The sequence below is a fragment of the Carcharodon carcharias genome, chromosome 30 (assembly GCF_017639515.1).
Source record: "Carcharodon carcharias isolate sCarCar2 chromosome 30, sCarCar2.pri, whole genome shotgun sequence".
In the NCBI taxonomy this organism is placed as follows: Eukaryota; Metazoa; Chordata; class Chondrichthyes; order Lamniformes; family Lamnidae; genus Carcharodon; species Carcharodon carcharias.
The window spans coordinates 16,928,147-16,943,012 of NC_054496.1; the positions used below are offsets into that span (position 1 = coordinate 16,928,147).

At 41.3% G+C, this 14,866-nt stretch overlaps 1 protein-coding gene across 2 annotated transcripts in view; it reads right to left on the reverse strand.

The window, feature by feature from the left end:
* Positions 1-759: 759 nt before the first annotated feature.
* Positions 760-14,866, reverse strand: part of carm1 (coactivator-associated arginine methyltransferase 1) — a 66,066-nt gene continuing 51,959 nt past the window's right edge. The window contains exons 13-16 of one of the 2 annotated variants that reach the window (XM_041177047.1): positions 13,732-13,844; positions 11,501-11,578; positions 6,122-6,190; positions 760-1,463 (exon numbers count right to left, since the gene is read on the reverse strand). In XM_041177047.1, coding sequence (XP_041032981.1) covers positions 1,321-1,463; positions 6,122-6,190; positions 11,501-11,578; positions 13,732-13,844 — 403 coding nt within the window. In that variant the 3' untranslated portion in view covers positions 760-1,320. The remainder of the gene's footprint in view (positions 1,464-6,121; positions 6,191-11,500; positions 11,579-13,731; positions 13,845-14,866) is intronic. The other variant, XM_041177049.1, reaches the window with a different exon arrangement.

Here is a 14,866-nt window from a genome sequence, read left to right on the forward strand (position 1 = left end):
TACCCTAACCATGATGTCCCACTGCTAGAGAACACACCTACCCCCCAAATCTGCAGCATCCCTTTACTTGTATACGGAGATGAAACCCAATATACACAGAAATATACACTAAAGCAGTCAGACCCGTTTCAATATGTGTATGGCACCTGCCATTCCAAGAGCAGCAGCACTACACAGGTGGTGCAGGTTGCTTGACCTACTGCCATTACAGTTTCAACTCAACTGCATTCAAAATGACAGTGGATACATAAAACTCAGAAATAAACTCACTGGAAATAGAAAATCAAAAGATGTGGGGCTGTCTATCAGTCCCTCTTTAATAGAACTGTCAGCAGGCAAAGCATTAATAGTTTAGGTTGGATGCAGTGACGAGCTGGCTAGTGCATGGTTGCTCTTGGCACTGTTGAGCGACACATTTGCAGCCGTGCAGTTTTCACTAGTCCGACCAGATTTATATTTCTGGCTTTGAGATCATCTTGCAAAATTGTCAAAATGAAAAAAAAAGGCAGACAAAAGCAAATCAGACAGCTGCCCAGAAAAAACTCACTGTTCAGACACCTGTTCCTTTCCTCCAGCTACACAGTTCATGCCAGGCCTGCAAAACACCTTTCTCCACATGATGAACCTGGAAGCTTCTCACTTATTTCAGGTTTCAAAGGAGTTGGGAAAAGCAATTTCCACTCAGTCTGTTGGTACTTAAAGGAACTTGCCTTACTTTAAAAAAACCTTTAAAAATGAAAAAATGTCTTAGGTATCAAAAACATTTAGAATATTTATTACGTTTACACCTGGTAATTGTCATTTTCGAAGCTTTCAATTAACAGTTTCCATTAACCTAAAATCCCCAAGTGATCAGTTTATTTAGACTGAGGTGGGGGGGGGAGGGTTGGTGAGGTGGTTAAGGTAACACAGAAGGAGGAGGAGGAGGAGGCAAGGTCATACCAAGTAATGGAAACCTCCCATCAGCAATCTGCCCCCTGGATATGTTAGTATCTACCTGCAGCACTCCGACAACAAACTGGTGAGGAAATCTATTAACTACAGACTCTAATCGCAGGACCAAAACAGCATTTATTTTCCCACCCCCATTTTTTGTTATATAAAACTTTACAAGTCTGGTATCAAAGAATTTGCTTGTTGTCGCTTCCATGGCAAAAACAAAATACACACACACACACCCTCAGGCTTAGCTAAATCCATGGACAATGAATTTGGACAATTCATAGAGATTGAGTTTTTGGAGAGGGAACTGAATCTGCATTTGGTTTTTTTCCTCTCAAAAGTGTCAGTTCGAAAGGTTGGAGGCATTGTCATGGACTCTTAGCTCCCATAGTGCATTGTGTTGGTGCTTATGGACATTGGAGAAGCCATGGAGATGGCAGCACCGCCCATGGTGAACTGACTGTTGATTGGATAGTGGCTGCTACTGGCAATCACTCCACCCTGTCCACCGCTCGAAGATCCTAGCAAAACAGAACAGAACAAAGAACAGCCATAAACATAAGAGTTTTACAGGTAAAAATCCTTACATTATAAAGGCCACTCAATCCTTTAGAGTACTGATGCCCTACCCCAACTTTCAAATTATGTCCCCTTTCGGAGAAGCTCCTAGTTTCAGACAGCTAGCTGGTTGCTCAAGCAGTAGAGCTGCTGGGACTCCCAAGCTAGTATTTACCACCCCCCCCCCCCCCCCCCACCCCCCCCACCCCAAAGGATTGTCTGCTTGACTGGGTAAGGCAAAAATCACCCAACTAGACAGGCTATCCCATTCAAACATATACACCCAGCACTGAAAGCAACCAGATAAGCAGCAAAATTAGACAGTGCTGCCAGTCAGGGGAGTAGTTGAAGGGACCAGTGATAGCACATTCCTTTACACTATCCCCTTCAGATAAATGTAAAAACTTAGTCCTACACAGGGCTAACATCGTTAGCTGATGGTATATCTGGCATATGAATTTGATCCCACCCACTTGATACTGAACACTGAATCTCACAAGAACAAAGCTAAATTTAGGAGTCAACAATATGAAGGACAGATGGCATAAACCTGCACTTTTTTGACTAACATTCTGGTACCAATTTTCTTCCTTCCCCACTCCTGAAAGGCTGTGTCCAGCTAAAGTTTGATTCCTTGGACATTGGTTGCTCATTATGAACTAGCAGGTTGAGGAGTGTCCACAGGCTAGTTAACCACAAGGGTGCATGAAAGGGGAGGAGAGCTATGGTCCTGACAGTGAGTCATTCCTGTTCTCGTTGGCACTCACAAATTTCCAAATAGGGTACTGAATTGTGAACAGGAGCAAGAACTTTGGTCATTACCGCTCCCCTGGCCCTGAGGTCCACTGAAGTGCCCAACCTCTTTCCTTGATTTTAGACAAAACCCTGACACTGAAAAACACAAAACTACATGCAATTCAAAAATCGGATTTTTAAGCAAGTTAGTTACAGGAAATAGCAACATTTAGAGAACTCGATAATCATTGTAATTGGCCAGTGAAAGAGTACGGGTCAGACACTGCAGGAATGCTCATTAAAGTTAACAAAAAATAAATTGAAATCAAGCTTTGAAATGTTGAATGTGATTATTCAGTTTGTGCTGATCTCCCCTGATTGAGGCAAACTTAGTCTAATTTTAATGGCATTGTTTGGACAACAAAACTAGTGAGATGATGGATGCAAATAGATACCGAGAGATCAAACACGCAACACTTCCTATCCTCAAATCAGTTCTTGGGGATTTACCCTGTGCAGAGTTTGAGTAAAGTTTGCATAAGCCCAGGAGACAAAAAACATAAAATAAAATCTATTTCTAAACTCTTCACTTTCCCCCCTCAGAAGTCCCTTTAAGGAGTACTTGTTATATAATGTGTGAATATGCAGTGTACTGCATGGATCAACAAACTGAACGCAAATATTTCACAATATATTTTAGAACATTAGGAAATGAAAATCCTCCTGGATTGTGCTTTGGTGCAGAAATACTGCTGTAGTCTCAAAGGCAAGATAGCACTTCTCTAACCAAGTTGACAGAATGATCCTCTTCCATTTGGGTAAATAAAATCATTTTACTTTGCGCATCTGATTGGGATTAGAGTTTGTGCCAAGGTCTACCGCTGTGAAATGACTGAAGCTAAATGATGAGTAAACCTTGGAGGACCAAGGGAATTAACAGAATGTCTAATGCAGTCAAAGAAGCTTCCCTCTCAGGGAGAGTCAAACCATAGTGTAGCTTGTGCTGGGATGAGAGAGAAAGAGAGAGCGCGAGCTGATGTACATTTATCACCAGGTCCCATTATCAAAATAATGCAGCTATTTCTGTTAGCAGCACCATAAAAAACAAATTTAAAAATCTAATTTTGTTCTGACAATAGTGCAGGAATGCTACTAAATCCCTGAACAGCACTAAAAAGGCAATGAAACCGCAAGTTATTTTGCTGGTGCATCCAGTTGCAGTGACGCTGCATGAACACTCACTTAATAACTTAATTATTTTGCCAGTGGTGTTGGGTGAAGAAGGGAGAAAATTTCAGTTCTCTGATTCAGCGCTGTGTCAGAAGCTATGAAATTGTATATCTGGCTACTCATATCCTGAGGGGGCATGACAGGGTGGATACAGAAAGGATTTTTCCCCTTGTGGGGGAAGATTAGAACTAGACAGAACAGTTTAAAAATAAGGGGTCTCTCATTTAAGATGGAGATGAGGAGAAATTTTCTGAGGGTTGAGAGTTTGTGGAACTCTCTCCCCAGAGAGCAGTGGAGACAGGGTCATTGAATATTTTTAAGGCTGAGTTAGATAGATTCTTCAATAACAAGAGAGTCAAAGGTTATCGGGGTAGTTGGGACAGTGGAGTTGAGGCCACAATCGGATCAGCCATTATTAATTAATGGCAGAGTAGGCTCAAAGGGCCAAATGGCCTAATCCTACTCCTAATTAGTACGTTCGTATCACCCGAATACAGATCTCAGTAGTTAAGTTTTAAAAGATCTCAAGTGGCCCATAGGATAACTGCATGGTACAGGGCAGCAGTAGGCCACACTAATCAATTCCTGTTCTGTACTATTAGCTAGGGGAGGGAAAAAAAACACTGAAATGTTGGGACTGTCTTGCAATCAGGGAGGGAAGAGAAGGGGGATGTACATGTCTCCCACACACATTATCCCATGTTAGTTGGCAGCTTCAAAAGACCACCTTCCAGTATTTGAGATGTAACTGGTTTCCTTTGAGGGGGCAAACTTAAGACATCTTTGATGATTGGGTTGGTTTCAGATTTTAAAAGGAAGCCCCACCCACCCAACCCATGTTTGGTCAGGATGGGTTGGCCTAGTTATTAAAAAGGCAAGTAATGCTACACCTAATTGGATTTTCTGCAATTTTGTCCCCCCCACATTGAGATAAATTCTCTAAGCCAAAAACAATAGATGTGTGCATTAAAGACCCTGTGCTGTCATCTTGTTTTTAAGCATGAAAAAAAGCACCCATAATAGACAGTCGCTCAGAGGATCATCTCTTTTGGATACACCCATTCACTGTTTGCTGTCGCTATTGGAAGCCCAAAATCTTTCAATAGCGACGCATATACCCACCAAGAGCTATGGGAAGACACAGGGCCTTTAATCAACACTGCATAGTTACCAGCATGCTATGAACCTTACTGACAGAAATCCGACTCCAGGCACCTGTAGCAGCCTGCTGCCAATGGAATTCCTACAGGGAAGGGAGTCTGGAAGATGATGAGCCATGCGGAGAACAAAACAATCCCATCAACGTCATAAACAGCTAACCCTACAGCCAAGATTCCAACTCAAGGCCATTCTTCCCTCTCCAGGGGATCCAATGTCATAAGGAGTCAAAAATGACTCAACTGTGCTGATTTTTCTGGCACACTTTGTAAACAGGTGTTTACCAGAATTTACCAAACACACCAGTCCCACTGAATGGTAGGAGTTAGCACTTCATTATTAAAAAAAGTATCAACCAATTCAGGTAAAATACATTATAGCGTGTGCAATGTCGAGGATCCCCTGGGAGAGTTGGAATTATAGCTGTAACACTGGAGAACTGATCTGCATTGCAGGAGAGCAAGAGAGAGACTTGTACAGGGAGATCAACTCAAATTTTGGAGTTAGAAAGACAAAGTGCAAATGCAGGAAATACACATAGGCCCATCACCCTCTACGAAGAGGAAGGGCGAATTAACACTTTGGTTTGATGAATGGTCCACATGGGAAACAGCAACCTCTTCTGCCCCTTTACAGGGGCTGACAAAACTGCTGTACCTTTATGATACTCGTGGTTAAAGGTAAAATTCAAAGCCCAAGGTCACCAACTGTACAGCATTAAGGAACAGGGGTAACACAGTAGCCCTCAGACAATTAGAACAAACTCCCAGGCTTTAATCAGTGTTATTGATCAAGACCTAGGATGTGGGGTCTGACTGAAAAGACAAACATGAACTGGCAGGTCACCCAATTTGCATTTTACTGCACTGCTGCACAGATTAGCAGCAAAGATGAGCCTGGTTGTCAAGACAAGCTTCCAGAGACAACCATGCACTGGGGAATTCCTAGAGCCTTTGCTCAACACAAAAAGATTATGTCAACATGGACACTGGCCTGGAGTCCTTTCTCCCCAGCAGTGTACAGCTGTACAAGCATTTCAAATTGCAACTTTCAGTTTTCACAATTAGTTTAGTTCAATCTTTGAACTATTAGAGAAAAGACCAGGCATAAATGGAAAAAAAAGTGGCACACCAACAAAGGAATGGGAAATATTATAATTTTCTTTGCAGTGTTGCAGGAATTAACATGGACACCAAAACTTAAAGCTCATTGAGAGTGCACAGTTAAACTCATGGCAGAGCTTGCACTGTGCTCAGATAATGCATTTAACCATTCATTCAACATAAAGTTCAGTTCTCCCTGTGCCAAGTGTATCTTTTCAAGCAGACCAGTCAACCCTTTGTTGCATTTTAGGCTCCTGGGTGCAGTCTGCCAATCCCAGAAGGAACTAGATTGGCTACAGGTTGCTATGGGTGCCTGGAGCCAAGCAGTTGCGTTTCCATTGGCAAGTTTCATTCGACCGGTCAAGCCTCAGAGGGATTCAGGGCCATGTCTTTACCCTGTATAAATCCTGTGCTCATTATGGATCCCAGTCTTGAGTGAGTGTGATTCACTATCCCAGTGTTGGCTGTGAAGAGAGGAGGAGAGAGAAACCTTCCAGTAAAATACAACAAAGGGAGGGAAAAGCACCACACAAAAGCATAAAGCTCATTCCTCAATAATGCATCACTAAAGTTCAACAATGCTTGGTGCTAGTGCTGTGTTCACCAGAATGACCACAGCAGTCAGACTAGTATAACAGATTGTTAACATGCCTAGTTCATCAACAAGAGTTACGTTTAGACCAGGATTTCTATGTATCGAGAAGGGCTAAAATCCTTTGAATTTGACAAAGGTGATGGGAAGAAAAAATTTCAATTATACAGGGCTGAATCAGTTTCAAGGTAGTGGGCTTGCTACGGTGGAAGGTAGATTTGTACTACAATATACCCAGTCCACTGAAATCACTGAAGGGCAATTCAATTGTAGGTGTCAAGAATCACATTTCTGCAGAATAAGTTCTGTATATTTGCAATGTCGCACATTATAGGAAGTGAAGAAAACCACAACTTGATTCTCACTTCCAAACTCATGTGCAAACATTCCACCTCTCCTCTTGCTAAAGATGACGACCCTTTCTGGGATATAGTTCAATCAGGGCCAGGTGCCTGCCAGGAACTGATTCAGGTAGTCTTAGTCCATGCAAGCCCAAGCAGTAACTGTTGGCAGGTGTGGGGTGGGAGGGGGTGCAGGGAGGAAAAGGGAAACAATAACACAGCTGCAACCAACCCCAAAGCCCAACACACGCGCGCGCGCGCACACACACACTTTTCGGCAGGGGTTGCTGGAAAGCACTCGGGGAAAGAGAAACCTTCCTGATGTTTCTCCTACCTCAGGATGTTCAGGACCAACTGTAGTGCCCCAGTCGTGACTTCAACTGAAATCGGCTAATTCAACTCGAACCAGACGATATTTACCCATAGACAATAATTGAGGCAGCCAATTACTTTCTCCCTTCCTCCCCTTTTAGCGGGCCAATGGATCCACACATTTTACCTTGACGTACCCCAATTTAAGCAGGAGGTCAATTCTACTGACTGCTCTGCACATGACCACCAACAGATACGAATTAGACAATGTGATATCAGAACTCTCCGTAGCATTTCCAAGGCGGAATGTTCAGTCATTGTGATTAACTGCAACCTAACTTTGCCAGACAACTTGGTAGGGTGGGGTGGGAAGTGGGAAGGGAGGAAAGAAACATAAACCTACACCTGTTGCGTCTTTTTAAAAAAATAATCAACTTCAAGGTTAGCAGCTTGTCATCACAACAGGAAATACAAATAAAAAACTGCACTGGTTACAACATACTGCATCATATTGTTCCTGAAAACAGAATTTTTGAATACAGACAATGGTAAGTTTATTCCTTCATTGACAACTAGAGACAGTATTATTACTAATATATACACAGGATATCATAAGTAATAGCATAGTCACTATCTAAAACTACAACTGTGCTGAGGGAGGTACTGAGAGTAATGCCATTCTTAATATTATTGTGAGACTTTTCAAAAAAGAGCTGGGGTTACATATACCCTAAATGCAAACTGAGGTTACACTGACCCTTTAGGGAAGGAGACTTAGACTGACCCTATAACCCAGTAGTGTTAAAATTTGTGGCGAACAGGTTCCTGTCTATTGAAGTGCAACACAAAATAAAATTTGATTCAGGTCACCTGAGCCCCTGGAACAATAAAGGCTTATACCCTAAAATTAGAGTTATTATTTTGTGGTTGGAGAACAGACCGCCAGCCTTGTAAGACCCCTGGGAGATTTTTAAAAAGCTTACTGACTAAGTATTAGGGTTCTGTTGTTACACAGAAATGCTGTCTACTCAAACATAGGCTGCTAACTAGTTCACCAGTTCGTAACTGAGTCACTAGTTTCAACCGAATGATATGGAAATAACTTGTCAGCGCTGGGCGGAGGAAGAGATATAACCACCACCCCCCACTCTCATTTTGAAGGTATGTGGATGGAGATCATAGCACAGAATCCAATCCCCCAAGACTGCAGGATAAATGGATAGAAAGAAATACAGCAACAGCCTATGTATCTGACAAATCAGGCCACCAAGATACACAAACATAGGCAACATATAATTAAAAACATGAGCAACAACTGACTGCTTGATTAAGGAAGGTCAGAGTGGTGAATCTAAGCTGACTCGTGACCAGATGAACAATATGGCAGGGAAAAGACTTACAAAAATCAGTGGTGTAAATTTACACGGATGTTACCAGGATAAAGAGAATACAACTACCAAAAAGATGGAATATGTTGGGGCCCTCTTCTCTAAAAACTAAGGTATCCTGATAGAGGTCTTAAAACTATGGAAGTTTTTGTTAGGCTAGACATGCAAAATTTGTCTCCATGAGTAGGTGGGGCGGGGGGTGATGGGTTGGCAAGTCCAAAATTACAAGCTAGTTACTGATAAATGCAGTAAGGCAAAGAGGAGAAACTTTGTGATAAGAATGTGGAACTGGCTACCACATGGAGTGAGGCGAACATAAATGCATTTAAGGGGAAGATGCAAGGAATGAAGGAGTGGAAGGATATGTTGATAGGGTGGGATGAAATAAGTAGACTTGGAGGAAGCTTTTGTGGAGCAAAAACTGGTTGGGATGAATGGCCCGTTTCTGCATTGTGAATTCCAAGTAGTAATAAGACTGAATGCCCATTTCACACTAGTGATTGCAATATACTCATTGCAGTGGAAAACCTCTAACCTATGCTTCACTAACGTATTTGCTTTCCAAATTTTTCAGTCACAGAGCTGTAAAGGGTACCATCCTACCGTTTCTTTTAACAGAAACAGAACCACATGTGGGTCTGGCTAAATATGAACTCAAGTCATGGGGTCAGAGGGCAATACAAAGCTCAATGAAAAATCTGCCCATTTCTCACCTTGATCAGCATGTCAGTCACCAAGTTATTTAGCTTGCATTGCATAGAGGGTTAGCTTCTCTCATTTTCCTCTGGGTACAACTCAAATACATTAAAGAAGGAGTGTAAAGACTCAAGGGGTAAAAAGCTGCAAAATTTTCTAGATCAAAAATTATGCTGAAATGAAATAAACTGTACACCATCGCCTGGAGCCAAGAATGCTTAAAATAAACGTTGTTGCAGTCAGCAAAAGTGGTGACTACATCACTGTTTAATGTTGCAGCAACTTTATCAAGTGGGACACCTCTGATGGATATTAGGTAACAGATGGATGCATAAACCCTTCCAAAATTGCCCCCTGCCACGAACATAAGACTAACAAATGTGACTGCTCACCATGTTTAATGTTTTACATGATGCAAGACTGTCACTAGTCCAGAGGGTGGATTAATTTTTTACAAAACTGTTCAACACAAGACAAGTAAAGAACCAATAAAATGGGCCACTATTTAAAAGAACATGTGGACAGATTTCCTCAATTAGTTAAAATTTGATCTTTAAACTCTTGAGAAAGTGGCAATTATATCAAAATAAATAAAGGACATTCAGGATTGTTCCTCTTCTCCCTTCAAACTGTGTTCCAGAAATAGCCCTAGGAAGGGGAAATGTTTTAAAAATCCAGAGTGCGAGAAGGTGTGTGTATTTAATATGCTCAATGCAAGCGGGCAATCGTTCATGCATTACTAATCAGTGTTGCTCAAATGCACATCAACGGGCATTGATGTGGAGGAATCTATTTAATAGGAAAACTTTATTTCCAATAAATCCACAGGTTTCAACAGTGCAAAATAGTCAAGTCTGGAAAGACCGAACTGCCTTACATGTTTAAGCACCATTATAAAGGGCATTTGTAAAGTCCTTGTGCAACTTTAAACTTTAATAACTTTGAATATGCACATGATTGAAGCAAATTGTAAACAGCATATGAAAGCATAATCCAAATTTTAATATTGTTACTAATGCTGTGCTCATGCTTTTTCAGTTTATCTCAGATCCTGAAACTGAATGAAAATTGTGACAGTAGAAAAGGCAAACTGTGCATTATGGCTAGCAGATCTGAAGTCCATAATAACATTCTAAAAGTTTTATGAATCATGCTTTCATATGCCATTTAGTTTGCTATGATATGTACATCTAAAGGTTATTAAAGTATAAAGCCATTGTGCAACTTTACAATCACCTTGTAGATTATCCATATCTTGGGCTCTCCCCTTGTGGGCTGGCTGTCATGAAGAGGCACAAGATAGATATTGGAAATTTTTCTGTAGCAAGGTGAGGACAACTGGGGGACAAACCAGGAATGGATCACGTCTATTTAGAATAAGAGCAGCAGAACACTGGGAATGGATCTTTGGCCCATTGCCTTTGTCTTCTTTTAAGAGGATGTGGCAGAGTTGTAGCTAGTTGGTTTATTTTTATTTTAAATGGAATAACCCATACAAGTCATTGTTGAACCCTTGCCCAACTGGGTCTCCCATTTAAGGCCAGAAAGCAGGCAGATCTGGTTCTGTGCCTGCAGAAAGCACACAACAGTTCAGGAATGATGTTTGTTTATCTCACATCATCCCCAATTCTGTGGAGAAGTACTTCAAAATTTCCAAACAAGGTCTCAAGTCAGCATTCGATGGCCAGGGCAACATGGGAATCTTATGCCGGATGAGATCCCTGAACAATTTGGCCATGGGAACGTGGCAGAGTTATTTCAGGTTTACAGTATAAGTCACAGAAGAATCCATTAACAAGACACAATCAAGACAGTTTTAAATATACAATGCAAAAGACTGGTGCAAGTGAGAGCAAGATCCAATGACAAATTTAGAATTTAACCTACTCAAATCATAAACTATCCAAATAGTTATAAACCTACTGGCAGATGATTATACAACTGAGATAGAGACAAACTCCAAACCAAATTATAACCTCCTGTATTCAAGAGTATAAAAATATTAAGATCTCGGAAGTGGAATTCTACTGTAATGACTGGCACACTGGCTGCCCTCCCAATGCAAGCCGATTTAGAATTCATTTCAATGTCATATGACTGAACAGCAGGAATGCAGAGTCCGCCAGTTGAAACTTGTGAACTGAGCTTCCACTCAGAGCCAGAGCTTCTGAAGACCATATTTGATGCATTAATTTGCAAGAGATGAGAAATATTGCCTCCTGCAGTCGTGGGCAAATGTATGTTTTTAAATCATAACATAGGTTGAGTACCACTTAAAGGCTGAGGGTGCTTCGGCTGGGAAACCAAGATGGCAGAGGAGGGTTATGTTGAAACTAATCTGGTTTGGAGTTTGACCAACTATGCTTGACCATTAATGTTCCCATGCAACCCTGAAAATTCCTATAACACTCAAAACTTCTGAACAGGAAATTATTCTCTACCTACCTAATGGAATCAGATTGTTGTGGCTGACTGCAGATCCACTGGCAATTACACTGCTCAGGTCATATGCCGTTGGGACTCCTTAGAAAGTAAAAAGCAGAGGACCGTACATTACATTGATGTCCATCAGCATGGAATTTAATGCAGATTATAAAACATCAGCTACAACCACAACTCAGCACATGGGGCTAATAGCATCTCACTGTGCATTGTTGCAATTCCACAAGGATGTGCTTTTACTCTGAAAATGTGTGGTTCAGGACATTGGACATAGGATATTAAAAATTAAAAAAAACTCAATTCTTCACTCTAAAGGAATGCATCCTCCAGGTAAAACTAGGATGAAACTCAGCTTATCAACAGCAAGTCTACAGGAGTAACAACACTTTAAAAACTGACTCCTGGTGTAGTCTTAACTGACAATGGACCTCTATTTGTCCCTCAGCTCAAAACATTTTTGTACACTGAGTTTCTGAAAATGCGAGCCAATAATGGTGCAGAGAGAGAAACGGTACACTTGGTACCCAAGTGAACAGGGCAACCAACATGGTATCTCCTCAATTTAATCAGATTGAAGGATCGAGGAATAAACACAAAGACTGAGAAGGAAGTGCAAATTAGAGTGGGTGAATTCAATGTCAAATCAGGTACAGAGAGAGAAAGAATGATTGGATTGGATTGGAGTGAGAGAGAGAGAGAGAGAGACACAGACAGACAAACAAAATTGTTAATTTACAGTACTGTGGAAGGTTGATTGGCAATAATTACCAATTATCACATCTTTCAAAGGATACTTATGCTCGGAATTAAAAGACAGCTTTCTGTTGCGAGTTTAGCTAGTACTAATGCCCATCAGTTCTGAGGCTTACAGCAAAATGCTGTTTTCTCAAATCTCTTGATGGAGCAGCACAATACAAACAGCAACTTTTGGATATTGGCAATTAATCAGGCACTTTCCAGAAGGTGCTGTATGATGTACGCATAAATAACGGAGAGTGCCATTAGCCTCAGTTATTTTGACAGCAAAATCTGGCAGAAGCTCAAGCATTTTAAAAAAATTATTGCAAGGTTCAAAGAAAATGAAAAATAACGATTTATGCCAGAAGATCAGAAGAATGTGTTTGGCAGCAAGTTGCATAACCTCTGGAGTGAAAGAAAGCTCGATCTTAGTGGAGCAGAAAAGCGAATCCCAGAGTCAGTCAAAAACTAACATTTACAAATCACAAAACAAAAACAGAATTACCTGGAAAAACTCAGCAGGTCTGGCAGCATCGGCGGAGAAGAAAAGAGTTGACGTTTCGAGTCCTCATGACCCTTCGACAGAACTTGCAAGTTCTGTCGAAGGGTCATGAGGACTCGAAACGTCAACTCTTTTCTTCTCCGCCGATGCTGCCAGACCTGCTGAGTTTTTCCAGGTAATTCTGTTTTTGTTTTGGATTTCCAGCATCCGCAGTTTTTTTGTTTTTATTTACAAATCACAACCTGGTGGCATGAGTCAGCATGAGTGAAGCACCATCAGGAAGGTGACTTCCTGGAGGATGGGCAGAATGCTCAAAGTACACAAAGCAGGTGAACAGCAACATTAAACTGAACAAGGTCTCACTGCCCTGGACACCTACTCTACTGTAGCATCCACCTAGAAGGGTAGCAGACACATGGGAACACCACAACCTGCAAGTTCCCCTCCAAGCCACTCACCACCCTGACTTGTAACTATACTGCAGTTCCTTCACGGCCGCTGGGTCAAAATCCTGGACCTCCCTTCCTAAAAGCACTGTAGGTGTACCTACACCCCATGTACCGCAGCAGTTCAAGAAGGTGGCTCACCTTCTCAAGGGTAATTAAGGATGGGCAACAAATAATTGCCTATCCAGTATCGCCTACATTCTGAGAGAGAATAAAAAAAGAGGAAAGAAAGGGATGAACGAAAAAAAATAAAACACAAAGCAAGATGCAGCAGGCAACCTAGAGTTTAGGAAAGTCAATTGGATGAGTTGAGTCACTGAATACTCAACAGACCAAAAGGATAGCTGAATTTTTAAACATTTACAGCCAGCTTATGTTCCGATACAGACCACATGCAATTTGTTATTCACTATGTCCAAATTTCTGGATCTGTCCATGGCAAATACAAGTTTAGATCATGAGTTATGCAATGCACAAATAAAATTTAGGGATCTAAATTAAAATTACTGATACTTTGTAGGCCAGAGAGTAAAAAAAGTGTACAATACCAGACACCGTCAATCCTGAGCTAAGGTTATACGAGGCAGATGTGTTCCACATGGTCTCCGATGGTGATACATAATGTGAACCTGGGGGCGGTGAAGGAGTTGTTCCCGTGTACCTGGCGGGGGTGGGGTGGGGAGAAAACAAAATAAATCCTTACAGATGACGGATGATTGGAAAGAAACAAAATTAAATAAATATATGCAATTATAGGGGAAGAAAGTTAGGGGACAGGGACTGGAGTACCCTTTATCATTTAAAGTGTGCGCCTTTTTTTTTGAAAAGAAAGGATAGTCTGACGTTAAACCTTTTGACCGCTTCCTAGCTTATTGTGTGGTTTCAGAGGACCAGGCAGCTCCAAGGCCAGAATCATCACAGCCCATACTGCTGGTGATGAAACTGCTGCAAACACACAAACGGTTCCTGTAACTGACATCACTGAAGCATGTTAGCAGAGGTGACGGTGGTCACAGACTTATAATTTGACTAGAATTATATTAAATTGACAGCACAGGAATCAAGATCCAACTATTGTTTGTTCCTTTATTTGTCCCATTACCATTCCCCTTTGCCTTGCACCATCATTCCTTGTCATTTATCACTCCTGGTTCCACCCTACCACAGACCTACCCTTTTCTCTTTCCCTCACCTGTGTTTGTTTCAAGCCTATTACAACTCAAACTTTATCCAGTTCTGACAAAAGGTCATTGACCAAAATGAAACATTACTTCAATATATCTCTCTCCAGATGCTGCCTGCCCTGCTATTTCCAACATTTTCCATTTTTCTCTCTTTAAAGTCAGCCACATGGAATTATTAACAATATGGACTTACTGATTTCTCAGTTAGTAATACAGGGGAGGGGGTGTGGGCAACAGGACACAACACAACCATTCACCATGCAGAAATGAAATACAGTGCTGCACCGAATGAGAGTTCAGATCCAGTCCAGTTCTTCTTTCACAACGCTATCACCATTCAATATTTAGAATAACAAACAGCATAAAAACAGAAAAGGAGAGGCTAAAATACCACAAAATGCAAAAACAAAAAAGTTAGCCACTGTGTTGTAATCAAGACCCTTCTGCCTTTGTAGCTCAGAAGAGAGGAATTCATATTCGGAATATTTGTGTTTTAATA